This window comes from Ambystoma mexicanum, chromosome 2p (assembly GCF_040938575.1).
Source record: "Ambystoma mexicanum isolate Mex_15411 chromosome 2p, UKY_AmexF1_1, whole genome shotgun sequence".
Classification (NCBI taxonomy): domain Eukaryota; kingdom Metazoa; phylum Chordata; class Amphibia; order Caudata; family Ambystomatidae; genus Ambystoma; species Ambystoma mexicanum.
The window spans coordinates 1,391,498,072-1,391,513,218 of record NC_090923.1 but is presented as its reverse complement, the minus strand read 5'-3'; the positions used below and the strand labels follow the sequence as shown (position 1 = coordinate 1,391,513,218).

Sequence of the window (15,147 nt, the reverse complement as noted above, 5' to 3'; positions counted from 1 at the left end):
CACTGCGATACCTGATAATGCTCCCATAGATGACATGAGTGAGCCAGCTCTAGTTTGTGGGGTGGGAGGGGGGGAGGACGGAGAATTATACTGTATAATGTGATGCTGATTATGTACGTCCTAAACAGTTGTAATGTGTGTTATTTTGTTTGGTTTTATTGAAAATAAAAATACATTTAAAAAATAAAAAGGTTGCCTTTGTTTGGGCTACCATTCCTTGATCACAAAATCATGACATGTACGCCACCAATTTAAAGAAGTCATTTTCTTGGTAATTGGCACTGTCAGCAGATCTGGAGTTCTTAACTCTTTGCCAAGACAGAAGAAACCTTGTAGCGTGTGTATATAGCCAATTTTTGGCAGATTATTGCGGACGTCAATTGGACAGCTGCAGCGGCTGCAGCATCATTAAGATTCATCATGGCTTACATGAAGATGTACAATATTCCGTGCTATCATAGCACGATACCCCACTACCACAAGTGCACAGATCAAATCTTATATGTCACAAATATAAAACACAATCTTGGGGCCAGGATAAAAACTTTGATTGCAAGCCCCCACCCTGCTCCTTCTCGAACAATCCTACTGATGCACAAGATGACCGGCTCCTTACTGATTTGCAATCATCCTGTCAAAGCCCTTATTACTAATTGGCTTAACTGAACAAAAGTATACATTCAACAGAAATTGCAGATACTATGGGAAGAATGTCACACTTGTAAAGACCTACAGGCAAATATTGTGCAAACCGCAACTCCGCAATAGCGGTGTATAACCCAAGTTAAAGCATCCTCTAATATACATTAAAAATCGACAGTCAAAGAAAGCCTTGAAAAAGAGCCCAGGAGGGCTCGAAACACGTGTTGGCTGTTACACGATTATGCACTTCTAATAAATGCATGCTACTTTTATTCTGTGAGTCTATATGGTCTTCTTAATAAAATGTAAGTTCATGACTCCTAATTAGTAATCTATGATCGAAAAGAATGGCCTGCTAAATAACAAGGTGGCGGCACAGCCCATGTACACTAATAATACTCAAGGATGGTCATTTCACTTTGTCCTGTGAAACTGTAGGAATACTAATAGGAAATATCAGAAGGTCTCAATGCAGGCGAAAAAGCAATGACTTTGAAAGAGAATACATTTCTGTAATACCATCAAGCCGACCATTGTGTGTGCTGATAACCTCAGCTGGTGAAAAACAAGAGATGGATGGTGGTCAAGCATGCCTGGGGTTAAAAAGCTATGCCATTGCCAGTTCTCATGTTTTTTATACGTATCTTCGTCTCTGATTACCTTGTTTGTAACACTTGTTTCAGGTGCATCCCAAGACTTAATTAAGATTTTGCTGTAAAAATGGTATTCCTGTGAAGTGTTAGGCCATTGTAGTACCAAGTGGAGCCGTTCATGGCTTGCCCCAAACTTCATCAGATATCATTCTCAACACTGAACCATCGTCTTCATTGTAATTATTTATTTGTATAGCGATTATACACAAGTGAAGTGCTTCAAAGCGGGAAGGGAACAAAGGAATAACAGTTGTCATTCTTAGGCCTTGAAGATTCTGAATGATCTAACAACAATAACTAGCGTACTAGGCACAGAAGCATATCTACTAGTGAAGTGCTTGACAGAGGGTGCAGGTAGAACATAAGAGAGAGGGTGCGGGGAGAGGGAGGGATCAGAACAGATCATAACATGAACTACAGTACTGGTCAGGCGAACGATTCAGATTGCTTGGAGGTTGGCCATCCAATGCGCCTATGTGTCAAGACTTGAAAATCCCTCCCGTTCCTCCTCCTCCCCTGACTCTTCAAAGGTGCTTGTGTAGGTCTCGGAATCCTTCTTTCTCCGAGTCTTCTTTGTCTCCTTAGATTTCTTGTCCTTCTTTTGATGTAAATAAGGGCGAGCTCCTTCGGAGGCCACCGTGACCCATTAGAGTTCCCAGGTCACGGGGAACCCCGAGGAGCAAGCTCCCAAAAGTCCAGGGAAAAAGCCTTAACGGCAGAAAAAACCCTGTTTTAGTCAATGAGATGTAGTTTGACTGTAGAACTTGAAAGTGAAAATAGGTCCTCTTGCACTTGAATGGGGTTGAGTGTTGTAATGCAGCAGAAAGGAACCACACAGAGGTGCGGCCACTGTCTCCCTTAAGCGATCTAGGTAAGTCCACCTTCCACACAATAGACTAGAAGGGAGCACTGTCACAGCAAGGAAGGGAGCTACTATAGATTGCAGGAAAGATACAGGTAAGAGGGGAGAAGAGGATACAGGCGGAAGCGCCAATAACCCAATAGGGGAGGATCCCCTAAACAAGAAACGGACAGAAGAAGACTAGCGATAAGGACAGAACAGAGGGAACGAAGAGACAAGCATCAGATAAGAGTGGGAGGAAAGGGATCAGAAGGAGGTGCCACAGGAGGACGCAGCAACGGAAAGGAACTCAAGTACAGAGAGGGAGGATTGGACAGACAGACTTGTTGGGACTAGAACATTCAAGGTTGAGTAAGTGTGCAGAACAGGAAGTGAGGCGGAGGAGGGGAGAAGTGTGCCCAGTCCAGCAAGGGCCCAGGTTAAGTGCAGAGTGGTTGCCCCTGTCATAGGCCATATTGCAGTAGTGCCAAGGGCAAGTGCAGAAGCTGGAGGCAAGTGCAGGACTGGTGGAAGAGCTAGGGACCTGTGAGGTTCTGGAGGTGCACCAGGGGACCAGTCAGCTAACTGAGCAGGCGGGAAGGAGGGAGGGAAACAAGCAGAAAAGAGGGAGGGTTAGCAGGGGAGTGGGACCCCCGATATCGTTTGTCTAACTTCTGAGCACGTGATCTGCTCACTAATAACCAATCAGCCTTTCCCATCTTTCCATAATATTTCTGTTGGAGCAACCTAAGTTTAGCTGTTTTCTAGTAGTAGGGGATCATTACAAATCCATCTCCTCTGAGCTTTGCTCCCCGGCCAGTCATTTAAGGCTACTAACCCCATTATTGTGGTCTGACCATGGCCTGCTGTATATCTCTGCCCCTGAGATCTGATGTAATGAGTCTGATTGGAGGAAGACATGGTCATTACTGGATTGAGAGTCGTAGACAGAAAAGTAGTGAGGAAAACCTCTCAACCGAATGTGCCTCTCTACAAGCGTTGCACAGCTGCGCCTCTGCGTTTATTGCCCCAAATCTAGTAGGGTCACGCTCCTGGGTAACTTTCCATCCTTTCCACACTGATCATAGTATATCAGTTCCATGTGTTAAAATGTTGGCAAAAATGGCCGTTTACACAAAAAATGCAGCACAAAGGCTGTGGTTTTGCTGCCGCAGTCCATGGATGCAGGGGACACCCCTGCAACCACCTGACACATTAAACCATTTAAGGGGAGCAGGAAACCCCCCGCCCCGCAACCTCTGCTCCCCTTAAATGGTATAATGGGTGCACCTTTACCGGGTCAAATCACGATTATTTTTACAAATGACTTTTCTGCCGCAATTCTATTACTTCATACCAATATATCCTTATCTGGGTCCAGAATCATATTAAAGCCCCTACAAACTACTAACTGCCCGCCACGAAAGAGTATACCAGAGCCCATGTTTCTTCCCAGAAGAGCCCTGATGTGACCTCGGAGAGCGGCCCACACCGCCACATGGCGTTAAAATCCTGCCTGGGGGAGAGCAGGCGGCCCACGCTGCCACATTGACCTCTGATACGGTTACCAGTCAATTGGTCGAAAACATTTGGTCGACAGGACAACTGGTCGACACCATTTGGTGGAATGCCAAATGGTCGAATTTTTTTTTTTTTTACCCCTTATTTGGTTTTTTTTGGGGGGGTCCCCCCCCCCCCCCCAACCCCCTTTTTTTCTTTTTTTTTTTTCCCCACACGAAAACCCACAAAACACATATAAAAAAAAAAAAATTCGACCATTTGGCATTCGACCAAATGGTGTCGACCAAATTGCAGTCGACCAGTTTGCTGTCGACCAATTGACTGGACACCCTCTGATACTCCTGACTGGGGGAGAACAGGCGGCCCACGCCATGACAGCGCTATCATCCCCTCTCTGGTGAATAAGACAGAGGCGCGCCCTGCCCCTCTGGACATTCGATACAAGGCACTCCCCTGGGGGGAGAGGTGCACCGCCTCAAGCAAGGCACTCCCGTCAGGGGGAGAGGAGCACTGCCTCAAGTAAAGCACTCCTGCCAAGGTCAGAGGTGCACTGCCTAAAGCAGGTCCTGCCTGGGGGAGAGGCCTAGGAGAAGAAGAGCGGACCATGCCGCTACATTACTGGACACTCCTGCCTGGGGGAGAGGCCTGGGAGGACAAGTGTGGCTCATCAAGAACCGGCACCGTAGCAGCTTTTGCTGGAAGCCACTACCGTGACTCTGCCTATCCTTATGGCCAAAAGGCATGGGGCAGGTCATTAAACAAAATTTACTTGCTGTATAAGTGCCTAACAAATGCACAATAAAGAAATAAAGAAATAAAATGCACTTGGTTATGTCCCCAACACTCAATGGGAGAAGATTGTTGTGGCAAGAACCGCTGCCGCAGTGGCTGTACCCTGGAGCCCACGACAGGGACCTCCCGTCTGGAAGGGAGCCAGCAGATGGAGCACCCTGGACTGCTTCCCATATTGCATGCAAGCACCACAAATCCCTGCCACGATGCTGGCCTGACCACGGCTCTCCGCGGTGAGAGTGCTTGTGCGGTCGCGCAGAAGTCGAGCAACGAACGAAAGCCTGGCCTAAACAGGCTTCCGTCAGCTTCTGCCTGGGAGAGAAGAATGGCACGGTGACTCTGGTTCTTTTGGTTCTTTCAGGCCGGCTAAGGATACAAAGGACTGTTGCAACCCGGATTTGGTAAATTCTAGTTTTTGAGTAGATTAGGTGAAACAAGCCAAACATTTTAATATCCTGGCATTACACAAAGTACCATTTGTTTGTACTTCCAGGTTGACGCGAGACAATTACTACTCTCAAATATTTCCTGCATTCAAACTTAGGGCAGCTTAAAACCACTCGATACCAGCTAGAACGGCCTTTGGGCCTCCACTGGGGTATGTTGTTTTTTTACAATAAGGCTGTTTTATAATTCTGTGGGTGCTGTCTTGGAATAACCTATAGACAGAAATCTATACTCAATAGACCCTATCTGTTATCATTATACAGACCAGGCATCCCACCTGAATATCCATAGAGGGGAACATCGCCTTAGCGGAAGGCTTTGGGATACAACCAGATGTTCTATTTCCTAGAGAAGGTGAGAACAGATTAAATCATAGACAGGTGAAGTGATAACACACAATATGAAACACGTGGCATTGATACATTTTCCATTTCACATCACTATGCAGAGTTGAATTGGGAAGACACGACCAAGAGCCACTGGGCTTGGTGGAAATTGTACACAGCTTGGACTGTGATTGGCAGACTGACACCAGGTGACTATGAAGGATAAAATCACATGATAGATATTATTCTGAAATGTTAATTATCAGAGTGACTTTGCATAGAACATCTTTACTAAATAGATACTCGTTATCTTTTTCGTTGAATATAGCAGCGTGCACCCGACGCACCCGACGCACGCAATATCGAAGAATAGCTCCTGAGGAAGGGAATGGAATTCCCGAAACGCGTAGAGCACAGGATTTTATGGATTGTTGATTTGAGAAATTCATGGCATTATATTGTTGAAAATACAGTTGTGTAAAATAGATTATGATTATAATAATTCGATATAAACAATCAAGATTGTGGATATAAACATTTCAGAGCAAAATTGCATCATTTAATTGCGAACTTACAAATTCTTCCCATCTCCTTTATGGTTTATAATATTGATTGTAATTCAATAGATTTCGGTGTGCAGGGGACGGGAGCATTCCACAGGTTTGTGGACACCTGTTTGTTTTTCAAATGTGCGAGTGTGTGCAAGTGGGCAAATGTGTGAATGCACAAATGTGCATGTGTGTGGGGATGCTCATTTGCAAGTGTGCAGAAACGCAAGGGAACATGTGTGCAAACGGGCCAGTGTGCATGGGCATATGTGTGTGATTTTTCAATTGGGCAATTGCAAATCTACACATATGCAAATGTGCAAACATTTCAAGATGCACATGTGCAAGTGTTCAGACATGTGATTTGCACATATGTGAGTGTACCCAAGAGCGACTATGCAAGTCTGAACATGTGAAAATGCACATATGAAATTGTGCAACAGTGTAGGTGTACTGATGTGAGAGCGTGCAAACGTGCTAGTGTTCAATATTCGCAAATGTACAAATGTGTGAGTAGGTAAGCATGCACATATGCAAGTGGGAGAGCATGTACACGTGTGAATGTGCAAATGTGCGATTCATGTGCATGGGCATTTATCTTGATAAAAACCTGAATATGAATACCCAAGTAAACAGCCTTGTTTCATCTGCCTCATATTTCCTCAAGCTGTTTCGCTGCCTCAGACCTTTTATTTCAGAAACAAACTCTGAAACTCTGGCAAGGGCTATAATCGGATCTAAGATCGACTATTGCTGTAGCCTCCTTGTTGGGTTGCCGCTATCTGACGTCGATCGGTTACGAGTTATACAGAATGGAGCAGTTAGAGTGGTAAAATGCCTATCTAGAAGAGACCATGTGTCAGAAGCCTGTCGAAGTCTACACTGGTTACCTGTGCAGGCTAGGGTTGAATTTAGGCTTCTCCTTATTACACATAAATGTGTACACAGAGTCATGCCCCTCGAACTGAATGAATTAATTATGGTAATAAAAAAAACATCAGATCCCTTCGATCGGACGAAACAAATACCTTGATCATGCCACGCCTGAAAACAAAAAAATCTAGGGACCCCGCATTCAATTCAGCAGCTCCCCTTAACTGGAACTCTCTGTCATCTATTTTGAGGACCACCTCTTCTACAGAGATTTTTAAGAAGGGGTTGAAAACCGTACTTTTTTCTTAAAATGCTTCCATTCTCTCTGACTCTATTTTGGCAGGACTCTCCCTGGTGAATTAGGCCTCGGATTCTGCTGTATGTATTTGTCCTGTTTTGCTTGAATGTTTTGCGTTTGACAGCACCCTTAAGCCTTAGGGTACCTGGTGCGCTATATAAACATAAACAGATGTGGTAACAGTAGTTGTATTTCTGTGGTATTCCCCCCCGAAACAACATGGTATGTTTTTATCAATTTGTTCTATTCATTTCCAACACATTTTTGAATGTGGAAATGGAAAGTATGCAGTAGTGGCTTCTACCACTATTGTATATTTTTTAATTCACAAAAGAGTACATTCTGACCCTTGTATGACCTACGAGAGAGGTGATGACAGGACCACCACCAGAAATACCAACTTGTACACCCCCTTCTACTCTCCTCTTTTCCAAAATGTGTTTCCTGTATTGAAGGGAAGTGCTTTCACTCCGCTCAGGTACAGGAAATAAATCTTCTACCAATGTTTACAACTTCCGGTGCTTTCTTTTAATGTGCGAGAGTGTGCAGATGTGCGTGAATGCAAGTGCAAGAGAGAATTTCAAATGTATGAGTGTGCAAATGTGCCAGTGTGCGAGAGGTGTGCGCATTCAAATCCATGATTTCATTCGATTGTAGAAGTCAATACACGCGGGCCGCGTCACTGTGTATCCTCGCCAAAGGTGCACTACGTGCCTTGCCACATAAGGAAAAGGCGGATGGGTCTGAAACGCTGCTGGGACTGTAGTACGCCCCCCACCTCCTTCCCAAAGTCCTCGGCCTGTGCATATCTCCACACGTGGCAGTGGTGGAGCAACACGCGCCACGAGGCTGCCACAGCCCTAACAGATACTTTAGCTTGCATTGAATTCTCCTATTCTCCTTGCGGGCCAGCCTACCTCTGTGGCCACCAAGCCCCGGCCCACTGCATTAGACCCATTTTACAGCCCCGCGCTCTGACAGAAGCTACCTTCCGACCGCTGCTCGCAGCCATGGCAACAACCACACATCCACCTAGCCGGCTTCCTGCGCCTCTCTCGGTTCCCAGTCTAGCAGGGCAGCGCGCCTTCCACTGGTGGAAAGCGGGTCAAAGCCGCAGCCAAAATCTGCCTTGAGAGGGAGGTCAGCAAACAGAACAGCCATGGCTTCCTAGACACGTGAAATGATCCAGCAAGATAGCTCGCTGGGTTTAGCACCTGCCGCATACTGCAGGCGGGAGGAGCATGTGTCTAGATGAGTGGTTAATACTCTTTTTGAAGCGGGTGTAAGATGCTGTAATGTCGGCTGCAGACACATTTCATCTCACAAACCCCAAAAAAGGGTTCTTACAGCTTACATATGTTAGTATGGGGAAAGCAAGTTGTGTCGGAGGTTTGAGGGGGGCACACCATTTTCTGCCCCTCCCCCTTCCTGCCTCTAATATAAGGACAAAAAGAACCACTGTTGCTTAACCTATGAATACGTCCCTGGGGCACTCAAAGGGAGACCCCTATGAAACGTTCTCTGAGCCAGTGGCATTGTAATGTACTTTCAGTTCAGCAAGAAGCAGTGGTCGAAGTGAGCCGGGACGGCCAGAGGCGGGGTCCACTGCTTTTATTTTTTACTGTTAACAGCTCCACTACTTTTTTTGCAACCATTTTCACCATTTCAGAAGTTTCTTTGTGAAGTTAAAGCACACTTCTCCACTTTACCACTGGATATCAGTTACAGCTAAACTGACATTCGTTTAAACTCAATTGGCTGCCACCCAGCAGGACTGCAACCCTTGAAGAATGTGTTGCACGTTGCTCCCTTCCTACTCTGCACCCCCGCCGGAGTCAAAGCTCCACTACTTTTTTGGTACACTTCTATCACTGGCAAGATATGTCCCGCAACGAATGCACTCCCACTTCCCACTGTACTTGTACACAGTGATTGAAATGGACATAATTTACTGTGGGATCCCACCAGAGACGGGGGAGGGGCAGTGTTGTCTGTCCCCACCCTACCCTTCCTCCCACCCCCGCGCCAATAATCATTTGTCAGAAGATTTATCATGAACACCTGGAAAATAAACCAGTAGCATAGTGTTCCCTATAACGTTGCTGGCGAAGTATAAAAGGTGCACACCTTTTAAACCTAAAAACCTGTATTTATATATTTCCTGCTCAGTGCAATGCTAAGACATAATTTCACAGGCATCGTGATTAGTCATTCAAGTGCCTCGCTCCAGGTAAGGCTCGATTCCCGGTTTTGGCACCTTTCAAGTCCGAACAAATTTAAATAACGTAGCCAACTGAAGGCTTCAAGTATGTTTTTTCCGGATCCGGGCACACATTTTTGTTGCTGGACTTCAGATTGGGGAAAATCAGGCCCCACGTCCAGCACTGCTTGTACATAAGGGGAAAGCTTACTGAAAAGCAAAGTCCTATGGCTTCCGCTTATTGCTCTCATAGATAAAAGCATGGCTGCGCTGTCTTTCCTCCACCCTCATCCCATTCTCTGTCCAAGGGCTGTTGCCCACTTTCCCACCAATCCCCCATGTATTCAGATCCCAATCTCACACTGTCACCACCAAAGGGTGAGAATACGTGCTGCTGAGAGGAAATAAACTGGCAAGAAAGCTCAGCTGGTTTAGCGCTAGCTGCATATATCTCTGTATGCCACGTGTTCGGTCTCTGGCCATCATGTCATCTTCCTGAGGACCACAAAATGAACTTCAAGCAGATGAGCATATTATGGGGTAATAACCCATATTAGCACATGGAAATCAATACATACCCCCTCCCAGCCAACGAGAATGTTTACAATCAGTCAATAACTACTGGTATTGACTGCATTCTGAACATTTGGTCTTCAAAAGCAGACAGTGAACCAGCAATGTAATTTCCAGGCAAGGTTTCTTTCGACACGGTACCTTATTTTGCTGCAGCATCCTATTCAACACACAAAAGAGAACTCCAACCTGGTGAAAAAATGCTTTCACTTTCCTATACAGAAACCCTTCACTTTTACATGACACCTGATTCATTCTCGCGTTTAACGCGCTCCACTTTTACCATTTTTGCAATTAAATGGTTTAAACTAAGGGGGGAAAACGTGCTTTCAAACACTACAATATAAAACCACGTGTTTAATGTCCTTAGTTTCTCTTTTCACTTAACTCACTATCAATGCAATATGTTTCACTTAACCATCAAAACTTCAAAACATGTACTGCAATGACAACCCAACCCTATAGACTATTCTGCAAGTTCCCCCTTCAAATGGTCCATAGGGTTATTATTGCACGGCTTACCACCTTCTGGTCCTTTAAGTGATAGCGTCCCCATTGCATGGCCTTTGGCCAAGATGCATATTGAGACAGGCAGCTGGTGAAATCAGAGGCTTGGGTGCATGCCAGACAGGCAGCTGGTGAAATCAGAGGCTTCGGTGCAGGCAAGACAGGCAGCTGGTGAAATCAGAGGCTTGGGTGCAGGCCAGACAGGCAGCTAGTGAAATCAGAGGCTTGGGTGCATGCCAGACAGGCAGCTAGTGAAATCAGAGGCTTGGGTGCAGGCCAGACAGGCAGCTAGTGAAATCAGAGGCTTGGGTGCATGCCGGACAGGCAGCTAGTGAACTCAGAGGCTTGGGTGCAGGCCAGAGGCCACACAGGCAGCTAGTGAAATCAGAGGCTTGGGTGCATGCCAGACAGGCAGCTGGTGCAATCAGAGGCTTGGGTGCATGCCAGAGGCCACACAGGCAGCTGGTGAAATCAGAGGCTTGGGTGCAGGCCAGAGGCCACATAGGCAGCTAGTGAAATCAGAGGCTTGGGTGCAGGCCACACAGGCAGCTAGTGCAATCAGAGGCTTGGGTGCAGGCCAGACAGGCAGCTGATGAAATCAGAGGCTTGGGTGCATGCCAGACAGGCAGCTAGTGAAATCAGAGGCTTGGGTGCAGGCCAGACAGGCAGCTAGTGAAACAGAGGCTTGGGTGCAGGCCAGACAGGGAGATAGTGAAACAGAGGCTTGGGTGCAGGCCAGACAGGCAGCTAGTGAAACAGAGGCTTGGGTGCAGGCCAGACAGGCAGCTAGTGAAACAGAGGCTTGGGTGCAGGCCAGACAGGCAGCTAGTAAAACAGAGGCTTGGGTGCAGGCCAGACAGGCAGCTAGTGAAACAGAGGCTTGGGTGCAGGCCTTGACTGGCCTAAGGGCAACGCTAGTGCGGCCCATTGTTTTGGTAGAAATGTGCCAGTTTGAAGAGTTACTTCACTGCCTACGAGTAGTTTTGATTGATACAGAACAAATACTCTTTAAAATGCGCAATTTGCAGGACATTTTACTCCACAACTCTACCTTGGGTATCACTCAAAGAGTCTGTCACAAAGGGAATACATTGCCATGGGCCATTTTCTGTGACTGAGGCAGCTTTATTCCCCAGTCCGACCCTGCTTGGGGGTAGCTGGACGTGAGGGCAGATTGCTGGGGCAGGAACAAACCAGGACCCCACTTGGGCAAGCTCTTACCTGAGTCTAAGGTTGGCCAAGAAGTCATCCATCGTCACTCTGTCAAGCAGGACAAAATCGGCCTTCCCGAACTCCAGGCTCTCCTGTTCGGCCATCTCAGCGAGGCCAGACAGAGACAGGCGGCTAGAAATGTTGAGGGCGAAAATAGCTAAACGCGCCCCGAGAAACTTCTGTTTCAGTTTGAGGAGCCGGCGGCAAGCGAGGCGGATTTCAGAAGCAGCAGCAGCGAGGCGTGCATGGCTTCCGGAGCGGAGGCTGGGCAGGCACTCCGGCTATGTGTAACCAGAGGGTGTGCGTCATCGTCCCCTCCGTCTGTGGAGAAGGAGAAGTGCTCTAGGCCGAGCTTCCCCCAAAGCACTGTCATTAGACCGTTAGGCCGCTCATGTCACATCTCCACACCAAGTCAGGAGGAGGGCCTGCCGCTGGCGTTCCATGACAAGCCAGGCCTGTAGAAGGACAGCAGGGCTGGCACAGAGTCAGCAGCAAGGCAAGCTATGACGCGCGGTTCGGTCATTAATAAGCACTCTTAGCCCGCTAGAGGCGTGGCATTCAAACTTTTTGAGCCTGAACCCCCCTAGATCTAAAATATGGTATGTGGAGCCCTTTCCCCGGGCTCCCCCCGCCCACAAGTAAAAATACTGTTGCTGTCCCCCATGTGTCATATCTGCCTATATTTTCTATTGACAGGAGTCGCCATACTTCCTTTTTGAAGAGTCTCGCACTCGCACCTCCTCTCCAATACCACCCCTAATGTGTGTTCCCCCTTTTAATGTAATGTGTCCCTCCCACGTGTATTGCTCTTTTAAGATGGGCCATGACTGTCATGACCCAAGCTAATAAAAGGAGCCCCTGCAGGCAGGTGGAGCAGAAAGGCTGCAGACTCCCAACCATGGAACATCTGTTGTCTCTCCGTCTCTCATTCTGCGGCTGCAGGCCTAAACCACGTGATCACGGTTCTGAGGCCCAAGCCGTGTGATCAGGGCCCTGCAGGTCCCTGCTGGTTTGGGTCCCCCAGACCAGCCTGGCGCCCTGGGTCCAGCCCGGCCACCCACTATCCAGGGTGATGCCGGCATCCGAGGTGGTCCGGCACCCAGGTGGTGTCCCCACAGCCTCAAAGGGTTCTACCCTGTAACCAAGTAACTCTGGTGGACCCCAGCAAACCAACATGGTGCTGGGCCACCCAGCACCAGTAAGGCCGGCCGCGTGACTGCCGCCGGCCCCACAATAATGGTGACGAGAAAGGAGGACGAGCCCATGCGATGTCCCCATCCCCGTTGTCCCTCATTTTTTCAACAAAATAAAAGGAGGGAGGAGGGGCATTCACCGCCCTGGATGGAAATGAGGGGTGGATACCATGCCTGGCGTCCTGCCGGTGGATCCTCCCTTGCCGTGGCCCCATGAGAGGAGGGTGCTCGTGTGGCCAGGGTGGGGGTCTGCCCACATCCACTTTGGCATCCGCTGCCGTGAAGAAGAAAGAAATGGAGCAACAACAGCCGCGAAGAAGAAATGGAACTCCCGCCTGGGGAGAGATTTGTGCTGTCCCCCAATGGAAAAGAGAATCTGAGCGGCTGCTGCCACGTAGGGCATCTCCCGCAAGAAGTAGAAGCCCGCCATGGAAAAGGAGGTGAGTGCCCGCCTGCCCCACCCCTCAGAGAGATTCCCAGGCCAACCGATGGTGAGGGTGTGTGCTACCGACACCGTGTTACAGAGTGGACCTCCGATATGTGTTTCCCCTTTAAGGGGGTGTGTACCCCCAAGTGGGGGTAGATCTCTCTCCGCGGCAGGGGCCTCCCTCTGGAACAGCCTTCCTGCCTCCCTGAAACTTGAGGAGAACCATCACCGGTTCCGGAAGCACCTCAAAACCTTCCTCTTTGCCTCTGCTTTCTCTCTCCCTCTCCCCTGCTGAACAGCCAATTATTCCTCACTGATACTGCACTGATTCTGCAACTGGACCACTCTTAACGGCCTCGGTCCTGGGCCCAGCCACTCTCCACTTGCACTGATGCCCTGGAACCCCTCTGCACTGCGGGACTGTCTCTGTATCCCTACAGCCCCCCCCCTTTTCCAGCACTTGTTCTGCACTTACCTTGCACTTGCCACCAGTTGGCCCTATTTATTTATTACTTTACGCCACTTACCTTTACTGCACTTCCCCCCCCTTCCCCTTGCACTTTTCCCCCTCCCCCACCCTTGCACTTGCGCGATCTGAATGACGACTGGCCTAGTAGGATCGTTGTCTGTTTCCCCTTGTTTCCTCCCCTCCCTGCCTCGTCGCGCCTTGAAACACCTGTGTATAGGCGCGTTACAAATGCCATATCATATCATATCATACCTTGTGACTGGGTTGCCCTTTAAAGATGGGCCATGACTGCGTCATGGGCCAAGATAATAAAAGGGAGCCCGCAGGCACGTGCGGGCAGTACGGCTGCGGACACCACGACTAATTAATCTGTGTGTGTGTCCTTTATTGTGGCCTGCAGGCCCGCCCTGAATACAAGGGGCCTGCAGGCCATGGCATCATGGGGCCTTCTACACGGCCCGCCAGACTAGCCTGCCTGGGTCAGCAAGGTTACCCTTGCCACCTACCGAGGCACTGAAGCCTCCCAAGTGCTGGTGTCCCATAGCACTGCAGGGTGGGGCTGGCACGATGTCCCATGGCCAGCCCCCACCCTTCCAACCTCCGAGGCCCTGGGCCTCCTGATGCTGGTGTCCCATAGCATCTGATGGGGGAGCTGGTACGATGTCCCATGGCCAGTTCCACCCTCCGACACACCGGAGCGTGTGGGGGAGAAAGTAGTATCCCGGGCCGGGAGGAGGTGAATACCTTGAAGTGCTCCGGTGCCGCGCAAAAGGTAAACAGAAACTGTTCCCAATGTGATCCCGGGCCGCTGTGCTGTGCGCGGAAAAAGATGCAGTGCTCCCAGGTCCCAGCGAGATCCCTAGCGTGCCATGCAGTCAAAACTATAGAGCGCTGTGACGGAGCAATGTGGAAATGTAGAGCGCCTTCACAGATCCTGGGCTGCTGGCAGTGAAAGAAAGAAACGCTCCAGGATGGTGCAATGGTCCCCTGCATACCCCGGGCCATAAGGCGCCGAATATTGTGAATGCTCCGGCGTTGGAGCTAAAAGAGGGATATACCGGGCCAGGAGGCGGTGAACCTTTGAGGTGCTCCACGTCGGAGCGTACATAGACAAAAACTGTACGTGGCCCTCTGCAAATACCGGGGCCAGCGGTGATATAGAGCACAACATGTACAACATGGTGCACAAGGCTGCACAACACACCAGTGACAACAGCCCCATGCCTGCAAGGGGGAGCAAGATGAAGTGACCCAAGCACCCTGCCACTGGTGTACAGCCTCTGCTACGGGTAGTGCCCTGCCCACAGTCCTGCCACTAGTGTCACCCTGCCAGCACAGCAAGTTGCCCTAACACCCTGCCAACCGCAACACTCTGCCCCCAGTGACACCCTGCCACAGTGTTTGCGGGAAAAGGAAAGAGAGAGCAGCACTCCTGCCTGGGGAAGGAGAAGATGTGGCCTAGACACACTGTCACCTGTGTCTGGCCAATCAATGTCATGCGGCCCTGACACCTGCCACCAAGAAGCAGTGCAATAGGCAAGTGAGGGTTGCAGCTCTGCACAAGTGTTTGTTCGCCCTCCTGTGCCGCCACAGTAAAGAGACACTCCTGCCTGGGGGAGCGTGAC

At 49.1% G+C, this 15,147-nt stretch overlaps 1 protein-coding gene across 1 annotated transcript in view; it reads right to left on the bottom strand.

Moving 5' to 3' along the window:
* Positions 1–11,756, bottom strand: part of MYO1G (myosin IG) — a 1,030,638-nt gene extending 1,018,882 nt beyond the window's left edge. The window contains exon 1 of the mRNA XM_069645825.1: positions 11,443–11,756. Within this exon, the coding sequence (XP_069501926.1) occupies positions 11,443–11,537 (95 nt within the window). The 5' untranslated portion in view covers positions 11,538–11,756. The remainder of the gene's footprint in view (positions 1–11,442) is intronic.
* Between the last annotated feature and the right edge of the window lie 3,391 nt (positions 11,757–15,147).